A 13,385-nucleotide genomic window follows, 5' to 3' on the forward strand; every position below is an offset into this window, starting at 1 on the left:
TTGTAACGTGTTTCACACTTTATTCATAGAAAAGCACTGAGATTCCAACACAAATCAATATAAAATGGTAGTAGCGTTACATAAATAGTAATAAATTCTCGCTTTATAGACAGTAGCTCAAGAAGTTGCACAAAAAATTACAAATTAAAAAAAACAAAAAAACAAGTGTTGATGATAAGCTATCATACTTCTGTGGCAACAAATACTGGAAATACCTTTTCATAATCAGTAGCACAAAGAGGCAACAAACACTTTCAATTTTCCCTTAGAGTTAGAGAGAATCCAAAACAAAACAAACTGGGAAACAGTAGGTGAACTAGATCTCTACCAGCAAATAGTACTCTCCTATTGAAAGAAAGAAAGGGGGAAAATAAGAAAACCTCAAGAAACTGGCTGATACAGTTAACACGGACTGAAAAACAAGCTAGAGGGAGGGACGTCTTTGTTGTAACGCTGTCAGTTAATGCATCACATAAAGGCAGCTTCCATTTTAAGCAAGTGGTAAAACAACACCTCTCTTTCACCCATCATGTTAACGTAGCAGCCAAGAAATAGTAGTTAAACCTCTTTTTATCCTCGTTCTGTAGAAACCTGCAGCAACAGCAGATGAAAATACAGTTTTTGTCGGGAGTTGACTTTGTGCAGACACAAAGCCGCTGCAGTGCACTGGTGTCTCGAGCGCTTTAAGGTAAGACAGCAGAGGAAGCGGCTGCACTGAAAGCTGGTCACTGACACATCGCTGCATTGCTTGAAACCAAAATCCTCCTTGTGTGAGGGGGAGTGAGGTGATGAGCAACTGAAGATTAGAAAAAGAAACTATGGTAATGAGACAGAAGAGGTGAACTCAGCCAGCGTTGTAGGCTGGAGGGAGTTGAGAAAGCAATAAAAAAAAAAAAAGCCCAAAACAAGTTCCAACGAGGAATGAACACAAGGTCATCCACAGGCCGTCTCTTTTGTTCATACAGTTGCTGTTTCAGACTCTCTGACATTTGTGTATTGTTCTGTCTCACTGCAGTGCCGCCACCCGACTCGACACCTCTGAGAAGACACTAAAGGCTTGAGTCCTGATTAAATAAAACCAACAAAGAAGTAAAGAAAAAATAAACTTTGTACATTGATCGGTCAGAAAGGCATTTCCCACCATTTTCATTTTTTTTTAATCTCCTCTAAATGTTGCAGCGGATGCAGGCTGGCTACTGCGCATTGTCCAAACACAAGCATGCTGGGCCTTGCCTTTGCCCCCCCTCCCCCTCTTTAATAGTGGTTCAGGCCACTGTGTCTCTTCCACACTTAAGTTTTCAGAGGGGAGGGGGGGGTCTTTAAGAGGTGACAAGACCATCGAAGTGGTTCTGCATAGTCAGGTTTAGTACGTATCTGTTTACAAATGAATGCCTTCCTCATTCTCCTCGACTCTGAATGACATGCTTCCTTTTGGAACACAGATTCTTTTTTTTCTTTGCAAATCAAAAAATTTAAAAAAAAATACAAATAATAATAGTTATTATAGCAAAAACAAACAGAAAGAAATGTACACAGGAGCACCTGAGAAATGCCTTGAAGTCTTTGCTCTTACAAAAAACGCTGTCAAATTCCCCGTCCAAAACAGTTCAAGTACACCCCCGCCAAAATAAAAACATAAAAATAAGGGGAAAAAACCAAACACATAACATACTTATCATAAATAATTATAACTTTACAATTTTCTGAATTGACACTTTAATATTTACAATATCTTAAATGCTTAATGCTACTACTTTTTGTTTTGTTTCTTTAAGTGATGTCCCTGAGAACTGAGTTTAGCCTCTCTTCTTTCTTTTGCTCAGTTTTCCTTTTTTTTTGTCGTCATTCTTCTATCTGCGTTTCTTCGGATCAAAAAAGGCCCAGAGTTGTGACTGACTACCCGGGTACTGGGTGAAGGTAGCTCTCATGGAATGTAAAAGCAGACAAGAAAATGTTCCTCCATTCAAAAACCCTTTTTGTCTTTAACTGTCCTGCCATCGACGGGCGGACTCATTCGCTGCGTTCTGTTTGTGTGTCTGCGATTCCTACTCAGTCATACGAAGTTTCCAAACAATCAATAAATAAATGCTGAAGCAGGCAGGAACGTACTGAAGAGGTATTTGTGTGAAGTGCTTGTACGATGACGTTTAGTCCAACCAGTAAAGATTCAAGCTCTTGCTGTACTGTATACTGCCATTAACAACACTTTGCCACTGGGTAAGACAAGGGGGAGAGAAGAAAAAAAACTACTTCCTGTGCCAAGGCATGTGGTCTCAAATATGTAGGATGAAGTCATCAAGTCATAAAACATACAGTATTTTTTGTGTTTGCACTGTGTCTCAACCCTTTGAGGAAGACAAGGCCACAACGATCACAACCAGTAGCATTCACAGGCGAGTCGCTCCAGTAACTATAGACCCTTTTCCTTCACAAGACCAAGGAAGTGGAGGGATTTCCATTTAGAAACATGGTCATTTGTCTTTGAGCCATGCTGGGGACTAGATTATAGCAATTACTATAGTTTTTACCATTTTAAACATTAGCCTTTTTGTCCAAATACTACTTAACTACTTACACCATTCATTGATCATTTTTTTGGAAACTTTGGATAGTGGAACGAGCTAGGAACTCGGACTTTATCACACAAAGTCGCTACAGCTAACATGTTAGCAAACAGTTGCTAGCGTACACGTCTAGCAGAGACGGAGCATTAGCATTCATTTGGGGTTTTTGGCCTCCTAACAAATCCAAGTCCATGGTCACTAGCAGCACGGTAGCAGCTAAATGCTCCACTATGTCCAGCTAGATGCTAACTTTGTCTGCTGTCTGTTGCTAGGCAGCCAGTGCACAGCAGCCGACAACCGCTACCTGCTGTGGTTGGAAATGAGGATAAGGAGTGGGAAATCATAAAAAATTGCTAAAAGATCCTAAAAAAGCTTCATAGAGCTGAGGAACAGCAGAGTTGGATGATGACACATTACACATAATCAGTGGTAGGAACGCAATGAACTCAAATAGCTAAATCTCTTGATCTGAAAAGATATTCAAGGTAGGGCTTCTACCTTACTATCAGTCCAAGATTGTTCAGTTGTTAAGCAGTTATTACCTCTTGCTGCTAATGTCATTTTAGGTCATTCTGGCTGTTATAAAATACCTCACAGCAATTGGTAATAAGTACTAAGTAATAAGTAGGGGTCAGGGTTAGAAACCAGATTTCTGCTCCTAAAATGTTGTGATGTTCTGGGTATGTGAAAAGGTTTGGGGAAACAAAGAAACAAACGAAAAGTTTCTGCGTTCTTGAGATGGAAAAGGGACTTTAGCTACAGGCAGAGTTAACAACTAACAGTCACTGACATCAAAAAAGGTCCCAGTAGGTTCCAAAGCTTCCTAACAGAATACAAGAAGGTGAAATTAATGCCGCCAGGTGATAAAAATGAAGCGCAGAGTTGACTTATATTGCTTATTGACTAAATGTGGATCTAGTGAGTGACAGGGTGAGCACTGGAGTCTTATAGGTTTAAATGGTTTTGGCCACAAATAGCTGTACAGCAGTGCAGTGGTATTTCTGGGAATACTGTGACCCCTCCATTCAGCACAGTTGTGTATTGTCACTGGTAAAAAGCTTATAGCAGGACATACGAGATATACTGTATATATGTGCACGTGGAGCCTCAACTACTCTACCTCAGCTAGAACAGCCTGAACGACGTCACTCTCAGGCTTGTGGAGTGGAAAACATGCACTCTGTGAAGCAACATGGTTCTTCCTCTAAAGATAGATCTTAAGGAAAAGCACTGACCAGCAGGTGTATAGGGTAGGAGATAGTCTAGAGTGGCTTTAGTCAAGTTTATAAACCCGTTGGTACTGACTTATTCTACAGAGAGACCACACGTGTAGTTCTGTATTCTGCCCTCACTACTCTAAGATGCCCTGAATGAAACAAGAGGCAATTTCTGATAGAGAGATTAAAGCTGATGAATAATACAGTCGAGGTATGACAGTAACACTATGTGTGTTTTTGACCTCAGTGGGTTACAATTCCTTTTGGAATGACACGTTCCTTCTACTTTGAAAACCACTTCTTCTTCTTCTTCTTAACCCCAGCTGAAAGTGTCTTCTGGCTCAAAGTAAGTACCCCATCCAACAAAAGCTTTTGGTTTTTGAATCGTCATGTGCCACCAAAAAACAAAAGTTTCTTTTCTCTTTTTTCCCCCATCACAATCTTTTGACTTTTTCATACTAGAGTTAACATTAGTTGGAGGAGAAAAATGCTTTGTTTTTGCTGTTGTTTCTTTGACATTTCAAGCCGTTTCCCCCTTTTGCAGTCTCAATGAAGTAGAGCAATGCACTGCGAACACTTCCTGGTTCACATTCAAGAAACAAAACAACAAAACAGGACAAAAACTTAAGACTTAGTCAACAAATGGCTCAACATAAGAAGTAAAAATACAAGAAATCCAAAAAAACCTTAAATAGAAACAAATAAGTTTAACTACTTCCCAAGAAGAGGGTCCCTGTGAAGGGGGGGGTTAAGGTCAGCCGAAGCGCTCCCTGACCAACATCATCAGTTTCTTCTTGCCCTTGTAGATCTGTTTCAGGTTGTCTATGAACTGGGCGAACTGAATGTGGCCGTCCTGTGCCAGCAGGAAAGTCTCCCGCGCTTTGCTCAGGAATTCTATGAACTCTCCGTAGTGCCGCGGACTGATGTGTGTCAGTCGAGAGTGCGTGGTGTTAATGTACGCCGAGATCGTGGCGTCCAGGAGCTGCCGCAGCGGCGCCTTGTCCGTTGACATCAGCTTCCCAGAGTTCCTTCTCCCGGGAATGCCGGCGAGACCCGGCGCCGTCATGGTGCACCGCCGCAGGATGTCGGACAGCACCGTGGCACAATGCACGCTCTTCACCACCAGGGGGATAATGGCTGCGAGCTCATTTTTACCCAGAGAGTGGCTGAGCGCGCACGCCCAGAGCACGTCATTAATAGCTGGGTGTGTGTCCTGGTTGTAAGCCAGGTTAAGGTGGGTCATGGCGAGGGAGGCCAACTTGAAGGACCGCAGCGGGTATCCTCTGTGTTCCATGTACCTCGCGATGGTAAACAGCTGGGAGTAAGTCATACCCGTGGACGCTGCGTCAATCACGATCTGGTAGGCCGTCTCGAAGGCGATGTGGTCCTTCTCGCAGAGCGTCAGAGCTGACAGAGCGCAGTTCTGAGGGTCCTTCATGGCGCACTGCAGGGCCAGGGTCCTGGCGCAGCTGGCAAGTTCCTCGCGCTGGGGGTAGTCGAGGCTGAGGCGCAGGATGGTGTTGTGGGACATGACGGTGGCCGCCACGATGCTTGTGGCCTCAGTCGGTGTGAAGAGAGTGTACCAGCTCTGTAAGATGCTCACTAATGCCCGCAGACCTGAGGAGGAGGAGGGACAAAGACGAGATTCAACATTTACTGTGGTCAGAATGTGGATCACATGATACTGGTACGATTCTACGTTTTTAAGAGGTCTTTGATGATTTGAATTTAATCCACAGTTACAAGAACGAATCTGATAAGAAAGAAAATTGAAAACGAGTTACACTGCGGTAGCCCCTCATACACATCATCTCTGGACCATCCAAAAGTTCACGATGCTGCTGCTAGGTTGCTTTTCAACCAGGTCCAATTCCAGGTCTACTGTCACACCCATCTCGACTTTAATGTCATTTTGGTTTTGATTTGAACAGCCACAGACTGCAGTTAATCACAACTGTGCCACCAGGCGTCACCTATTTAAGCAATGTGACAAGTAGGCTTTAACCACTGAAGCCCTATTGGTGGCAGTGCATCAGCCAATTATACACAGTAAATGATCTAAATTAAAAGAAAAACCTGAATAAAAGAGGGGAGCGAGATGCTTCCATTCAGGACAGTTAGGGCTCTCCACTACCATCATCAAAACATCAAATGAGGCAATATTCTGTGGGAAAATGAGTTTATCCCTCCAGCAGAGTTCAGGGGCTTGAATAATCTATGACAACGAGCACTGAAGCTGCTCTGAGGCTTGTGGTGGCCCAATGACGCCTTTCTTGGTTTTCCATTTAATTTGTAACCCATCTTTATCTCAAAGTCAAAGTCAGCCTTCAAGCTGAATTAAAATGCATCACAGCAGACCAAAGAGAAGATCTGAAGACACTACGAAGGGCATAATTAGACCATGAATCGTGTTTTACTGGCGTGGGTGAAAAGGCGTCACATACCGACTTCAGTGGCACAGGTTACCAGCCAGCGAACCATCTCTCTCCTTCTCCAGTTCAGTGTGGACAGAGTCATCCTCATCACCTGCAAAACACATGGGAAACAAGTTAGTTAATCCTGCCTCTTGGTACAATGGGAATGAGAACAGTTATTACATTCAGTCAGTTTTTGATGGAATGTTGGCAAAAATATTTTATGTGAACATGAAATGCTTTTCATAATTGAACAGTTATAACACCGCACGTCTCCAGTGGTGACAGATGTATCCAAAATGTGTTCATAATTACACAGATGACTAATTGAGACCCTTCCATTTTGAGCACTTATTTAGCAGTTTTTGCTGACAGGAATTCAGCCGATACTCTAAATACCAGGAGAGAGAGACGGGAGAACCCGCAGCGAAGCTGTAGTCTAGATCATCTGAGGAGTTTTTTCAGTGTTTACTGTGGAACCCAAGAGGTTTAATTATGTGGTTTCTTCCCATCAGCAACGGTAAGACACTGTGTGATGTTTTCTCTGCTAATTTGTAGTAAGGCCGTGGAGGCCTGCAGAAATTACAAGTTCAAGGAAACTGTTGCATGTTTTGACTGGTGACCAGTGCTCTGATTTTTGGTGGTGAAATGCTTTATGGAAATGCCTGACTCGCCCTCATACATCAAACCGCTCTCTCTCACACACTCAGTACCTGCAGTCCTAGCTCCAGTGCCACGTTGAGCAGGGTTATATCAGGCGGGTTGTCCGCGGGTGTGGCTATCTTAAAGGCGTCCTGGGCCAGTTTAAAGATTAAGGAAGAGGAGTGGATGTTTTTCTGGATTGCCTCCAGCACCGTCCGCAACCTCAACATGTCACCTGCAGGCAAAAAAAAAAGAAGCATTATCAAGCATGAACTGTGAAGAGAACCATCTGAAGGCACACTGTGAATGCAGCTGTCGGTATGCAGATGTTGTTAACAGTACCTTTAGCAGCAGTGAGCATGGTGGAGGCCAGCTCACACTGCTGGGACTCCAGGTGTCCCAGTGTGAACCAGCGCGGGTATCTACTTGGAACTATGGAGATGCCGTGATGAGGGTGGCCCACGTCCCCGGAGCCTGCTGAGGACTCCAGCACCGGCAGCCTGACAGAAACAATTGGCTCAACATTAGTTGTACAACACATGGTTTTCATCAAAGGTCAAAGGTCAGTTCGAATTCAATCTAGAATGAAGTTCATCATTGAAACATATACTCTAAAAGTCAGCTGGTTTATAGATAATACAGCGAATTCAGTCTCACTTACAGGTAGTGTGTGGGGCATTAGATCACATTACTTTTACTACAACTTTAGACACATTAGTGTAAATACCTGAAACAAATGAGACCATCAGCATAGATGATTGGCAGCTTCCACTACCACTGCACACCCAGTTTAACAGTTTATTAAAGCTTTTGTGTTCATTTTAGCGGCCCTTTAGACAAAGGCAGTAGTATTTCAACCATCTTGTTTAATTGATTTTCAATTGATTTCAAGGGGGATTTCAGTCAAAAAGAATAACCATATAGAAATAGCCAGTCATGTCACTGATGGTTTTGTTTGTTCATGTAGGTCATAAAGAGGCATCAGTATTAAATTGAGACTGTTTCAATAGATCCAACATTCATGAAGGTTATTATGTTAAGTTTTTGCTGAAACTGTTTTATGATGAATCAACAGTAACTAACCATGTCTTCAAACAGAGGCTGCCAGTCATTTAGACCATGGTCTCATATATTTCCACTTTACAGTGAGGCTATGACACAGTGTGCATTCATGTTTAAATATGCAGCTCTTTTAATCTCTAGCTGATAAATACTGACTGAATTGGGGAACTGACCTCATGGCGCGGAGAGCCAACTTATACGCCAGGTCTGCGTCATGTGGCAGCAAGGCAGAGAAGAGGTACTTGGCGAAGGTGTGCATGGGAACACTCTCCCTGTGGATGACCTCACCTAGACCACTGAACGGACCAGCTGGACCAAAAGGGAGACAAAATACGTTTATACACAATGTGAAGGCCAAAACACCATCATATACCAGGTTGTGGTCTTGTCTACACAGCCTGGATGTAACACTACAGGTCAAACTAGGATTTTATGATCAGTACTAAAAAAAGTGTGATTAAAAATATCTGGCTCATGAAACTCAAACTGAGAACTTGAAGAAAAATGAGAGAGTATCCTGAGAAGATGCCGTTGTTGTACCTTCTAGTAGCTGTATGGCCTGTTTCCGAAGAGTCTGAACCAGGAGATCATCCAGCTCCAGTTCTTGAAGTTTTACAACTATCTGCTCCTCATTACGACACACCTAGAACATATTCAGAATGCACATCTTATTCACTGTGATTGTACAGTAAATGTTCTGTTGAGTATCAATGAAGATGAGAAGAAAATGTGCCAAAATGAGAGTTCCAATGCAATTAGACTATGTTCATATCACTACTGTCAATGAGATCATGTTACAATTCAAGAATATACATGCACTAGGTTGAGAAGTTTAACAAGAAAAAATAACTGAGCACTTTGAAGTTTAAATACCCTTTTAAAGAGGGATTTTGAGCTTGAGGTATTAAAGGACCAGCAGGGTGCTTTAATACCTCACACCCTTGCATTGGTGTTTATCTACCATTACAGTACACAGGACAGTGACCGATTCTTCATGATTGAGAGGTCCCTTTAGGAAATTTGATTTTCTTTGGTTTTAAATACAATTCTGACTTAAAACATTAAATTATTTTCAAATCCTAGACATGTGTGTCTTTTTACATCGCTCTGTGTTCCTGTCATATCTTTTCTTGATGCCTTTATGTCTTATTTAAAGCACGCTCAATTGCCTTTTTGTTAAAAGGTGCTACACAAATAAACTTGCCTTGCATGAAACATTAATATTTTGCTTATTCCCATGATATTAAGAGAGCTCTGTGGCAGCCATGTTAAGCACTAAAGCAGATTACCATTCAGACAAAGAAATGTTCCTTGGATTTATTCTACTTCAAAGTGAACCTAAGTACGGCGACTTTCTGCTTGTTTTTCAGGAAACAAAATGCTGTGACCTTTTCTCTCTTTTTGCATGGCAATTACTTCACACAGACGTTTAATTATAGTGATTTTCTATCATGGCGACATTGTCTACACTAGACAAATTCACACCGCCTGTTTTAATATGCAACCAACCATAAATGCAGTCTACTTACCCACTGCAAGCAGGCTAGCATTACTGTATTCTCTTAAATCAGTTTATCATCTGAGAATTTATGAGATTATGTTGTAACGTGACAGTGTGTATTTCATGACTACCGTACCTTATCCTGAGCATATAGGCCCTCTGGCATTATCCTCTGCTGGCCCATACCCATCAGAGCCACCTCTAAGGCCAAAGTCAGGTAGGACTCCCCTCCATCAGGACTGCCCCATACTGGTACATGGTGGTAGACCGGAGGCCTGGGGTCACCTTCTGAAGAGAAAGAAAGAAAGCCATTTAGTGTTTTGTGCTCTGTGTGGCGGGTTAATCGGCTTCAATCACTTAATTCATTAATGTCACCTCAACTGGTTGTATAGGAAGAGAGCAAACACAGCAGAGACAAAGAGACTGCAAAACAAAGAGTCAAGTTACGATGTGTTCAAGGCTGTAAAGTGGCAGGGGATTTACCAACCACATTCATACAAAAGAGGTTCGGTTTTTTGCAAGTCTATCTTAACGCAACACCCACATGCCCATATGTGCATTGAGATCACTGGGCCTAACGCTTTGTTGCAGGAAACCACGACAAAAAGAGAGGCAAAATGGCACAACTTGAAGCCAATATGAGGCTTATGTTCAAGTCAAATCGGGAGTCAAAGTACATGCACCAGGATGTACTCCTGCCATCACAGCTACGCAAGATAACAGTCCGTAGTAAAAAGACCATTTGATTCGGCTGAAGCCTCATATTACCTTCTTTGCATTTTGCCAATAAGGGATGTGTTTTTCCCTTCTCTTAGTCTCTGTAGTTGAGTTAGGGAGGGATGGATTCAGGGCCAGACATGGTTACATTGAATATTAGCATGTGTGTATTGTATTAAGACAGACTTGAAAAAAAAAAGTTAAAACTGTGTGTAACATTTTATAAAGATGGCATTCCTACTAGACTGTGCTCACTAATCTAAGATGGCCGCTAACCCTACACCAAATGCTCGGCAGCTATAATTGAGAACAGATGCCGTGAGAGTCTCAGCTGTTGATTGGTGCCCATTTGTTCTCTCTTGCTCCCCCACCCCATCATTCTACTTAAATCCCCTCTGAGCAATAGATCCCCTCAATCCTGTTTATTCCACGGATGTGTGTGTGTGTGTGTGTTTGTGTGTGTGTGTGTGTGTGTGTGTGTGTGTGTGTGGAAATCTAGGGAAAAGTGGAAACTGATTTTACAGACTTAACCCCAGTGCTAATTTTTTTTTTTTTTTTTTATCCATGGGCTGTTGACTGATTGGTTGATTTGAAAAGGCCAGAGAGAAAACTGCATTTTGTTTGGTTGACACATAGTCTGGGTCCGCCCCTCTTCTAACAGATGTTCCCAGCTGTCTTCCAGAGGAAAATAAAGCATGGTGACCAGGCCATAGACACACATGCAAAACAGTCATACCACTCTCCTCAAATTCCCAAAACAACATAAGACGATCATTCACTCCATTGCCAATACACACAGACACAGGCGCACACAGACACAGGCGCACACAGACACAGGCGCACACAGACACAGGCACACACACACACACACACACACACACACAACATACACCAATGAGTGTGCCAGTGGTCAGCATTGTTTGAACGGACAATAGTTCCCTGTAGCCTGGTGACAATAGGAAAACCCAACCCCTATTCTGCTCTGTTGCAATGACCACAAGAGGAAAAAAGGCCCTGGGCAGGCCGAGAAATGCAAATGGTGATGGATTCTATACATACCACACACACGCACACACGCACGCGCACACACAGGCGCACACACACACACACACACACACACACGCACACACACACACACACAAAAGGAGTGTGGTCTAAATGAGCAGGGTGTTCCAGCCCGATCCGTTCATGCACTGCTAGTTTATGGCTCTGTCTGCAGCACAATCGTGCCCGGTCCTGATATAAGAACATAAAGTCTGTTGTCTGATGAGTCACTGCTGGTGTGTGCGATCACCTCTGCTCAGGATTACACTGCATCAGCTGGTCAAGTGTGCCAGGAATTATATCCTCTTTGGCAAGTGTGAAAAGACAGGGAGGAGGTTCATGGATGAGGATCTATTTTGATGAAGTACATGCTTTAGCTTACTTTGTAGGTTTAGGGGACAGTAGGTTAGCTAGAACATCAATGGCAGTGCAGATGGAGAATGATTTGGATGTTAATATATGCATTATTGTGGCCGCGACCAACAATGTTTTCCATTACCACCTACTCATTTGATAAATCAATTAATCAGTTTGTATTTAATTGTCTGAAAATCTCTAAGGTGATTCAAATGGGTTGTTTTGACTGAGCAACAGTCCAAAACCCAAACTATATAAACAGGAGGAAAGGAGCAAATCCTCCTATCTCAGAAGCCAGAACCAGCAAATGGTTGGTAGTTTTGGTTTACGACCAAATACCTGCTAAACTAATGACATCCTCATCAGCCTCAGCTGTTCTTGGTATTTAGTGCTAATTTGCTAATGTTAGCATGTATACACGCTAGACTGAGATGGCAAACATTAAACTTGCTGAACATAAGCATGTTAGCATTGTCACTGTGAGCATGTTAGCATGCTGACATTAGCATTTATCTCAAAGCACTGCTGTGCCTAAAGACAGCCTCACAGAGCTGCGAGCATGACTAAGCGTTCTTAGTCTTGTTGACTGAAACATGACTTAAACAAATAATTGATTATCAGAATTGCATTTATTATATTACATGATTAATGGTTTCAACACTATGTATTACCAATAAAGTACATTTTATTATAATAAATAGTTTTGTGTCTTGCTACCTCTAATACGTCCTATTTCCTGTTTCTATAAGAGATGAATATTATTTGGTTGCTACCGCTCTGACCAGCACTCTTTGCTAGTGGCGGCTCATAATGAAGCTCTGAAGCTTATTCTCAGCTTCACTTATGATGTGACCATGGTAAAGAGCAGGGGTCAAAATGCCTACCATTTAAAAGTAAAAAAAAAAATACAAAAAATAAATGAAAGCTACCACTGTACATTTTTGTGTCCCAGTCCTTGTACAGAACAAAGGTGACCAATGGGAGACTCCAGACACTGAGTCCTTTCTATGCCCAAGCTTCAACTCATGACAAGCCATCTCATAATCTTCTATTAAGACCAGAAGCACATTATAAAACTAGACAGTTTGTTGGTGCACTAGAAATGATTTCACACCATTCACTCTGCAGAAAGTCTGCAAGCAAAAGACACTTAACTGCTAAATGATGGATCAAAATAAAAGTAGTCATGGGAACTGTATTTAAATTCATGAGGGGAAATAATCAAGCATGTCTGCCTTTTGGCCTGTTAATAAAGTGATTCCTTAAAGCATTAAAGCAAGACTTACTGTTCTTGTTTTTGGCACAGAGTTATGATTTCTTATTACAATTTCCATAGAGAAAAAGGAGAAACAGAGCAATATCTTTGTTTCCATACCTCCGGTGTCCATGGTGTTGTCGTCGTCCACACGGCAGGTTTCAGTGAGTGTGGTGAACAGACAGCCAATCGGGTCTAAGGGATGACCCACCCAGCCTTCCAGGTTGGTGGTGGAAGTCACACCCCTCTGGAGAAGCTCTGAGAGAGGAAGACAGTGGGAAAGAAAGACAACCATTAAAATGATTGGTTCAGAACACTTAACAGCACACTCTCTATATATACATATATTTATGTGTGTGTGTGTGTGTGTGTGTGTGTGTGTGTGTGTGTGTGTGTGTGGGTGGTGTGTTTTACCTTTCTTTTGGTGTTTGTAGATGTCCATTTGTCTCTGCTGTTGGAGGCGGAGCGTGTTGATGATGGCGACGGCCAATCGCAGGGCTTCCCTGGAGTAACCGTGGGAACGCAGGGCGTCGACGCGAGCGCATGCTGTCGGGACGTGGTCTGTGTGGTCGACAGTGAGAGAAGGTGGAGTCAGGACAGCTTCACACACAC

At 42.5% G+C, this 13,385-nt stretch overlaps 1 protein-coding gene across 4 annotated transcripts in view; it reads right to left on the bottom strand.

The window, feature by feature from the left end:
- The window catches only part of zswim5 (zinc finger, SWIM-type containing 5), a 69,601-nt gene continuing 56,216 nt past the window's right edge, over positions 1 to 13,385 (bottom strand). For 2 of the 4 annotated variants that reach the window (XM_051396526.1, XM_051396545.1), the window contains exons 8-16: positions 13,188 to 13,334; positions 12,894 to 13,031; positions 9,537 to 9,685; positions 8,440 to 8,542; positions 8,073 to 8,208; positions 7,180 to 7,337; positions 6,909 to 7,072; positions 6,226 to 6,307; positions 1 to 5,398 (exon numbers count right to left, since the gene is read on the bottom strand). In XM_051396526.1, the coding sequence (XP_051252486.1) occupies positions 4,536 to 5,398; positions 6,226 to 6,307; positions 6,909 to 7,072; positions 7,180 to 7,337; positions 8,073 to 8,208; positions 8,440 to 8,542; positions 9,537 to 9,685; positions 12,894 to 13,031; positions 13,188 to 13,334 (1,940 nt within the window). In that variant the 3' untranslated portion in view covers positions 1 to 4,535. Of the gene's footprint in view, positions 5,399 to 6,225; positions 6,308 to 6,908; positions 7,073 to 7,179; positions 7,338 to 8,072; positions 8,209 to 8,439; positions 8,543 to 9,536; positions 9,689 to 12,893; positions 13,032 to 13,187; positions 13,335 to 13,385 lie in introns of all 4 variants that reach the window. The other 2 variants (XM_051396520.1, XM_051396534.1) reach the window with 1 other exon arrangement.

This window comes from Dicentrarchus labrax, unplaced genomic scaffold (assembly GCF_905237075.1).
Source record: "Dicentrarchus labrax unplaced genomic scaffold, dlabrax2021, whole genome shotgun sequence".
NCBI lineage: Eukaryota > Metazoa > Chordata > Actinopteri > Moronidae > Dicentrarchus > Dicentrarchus labrax.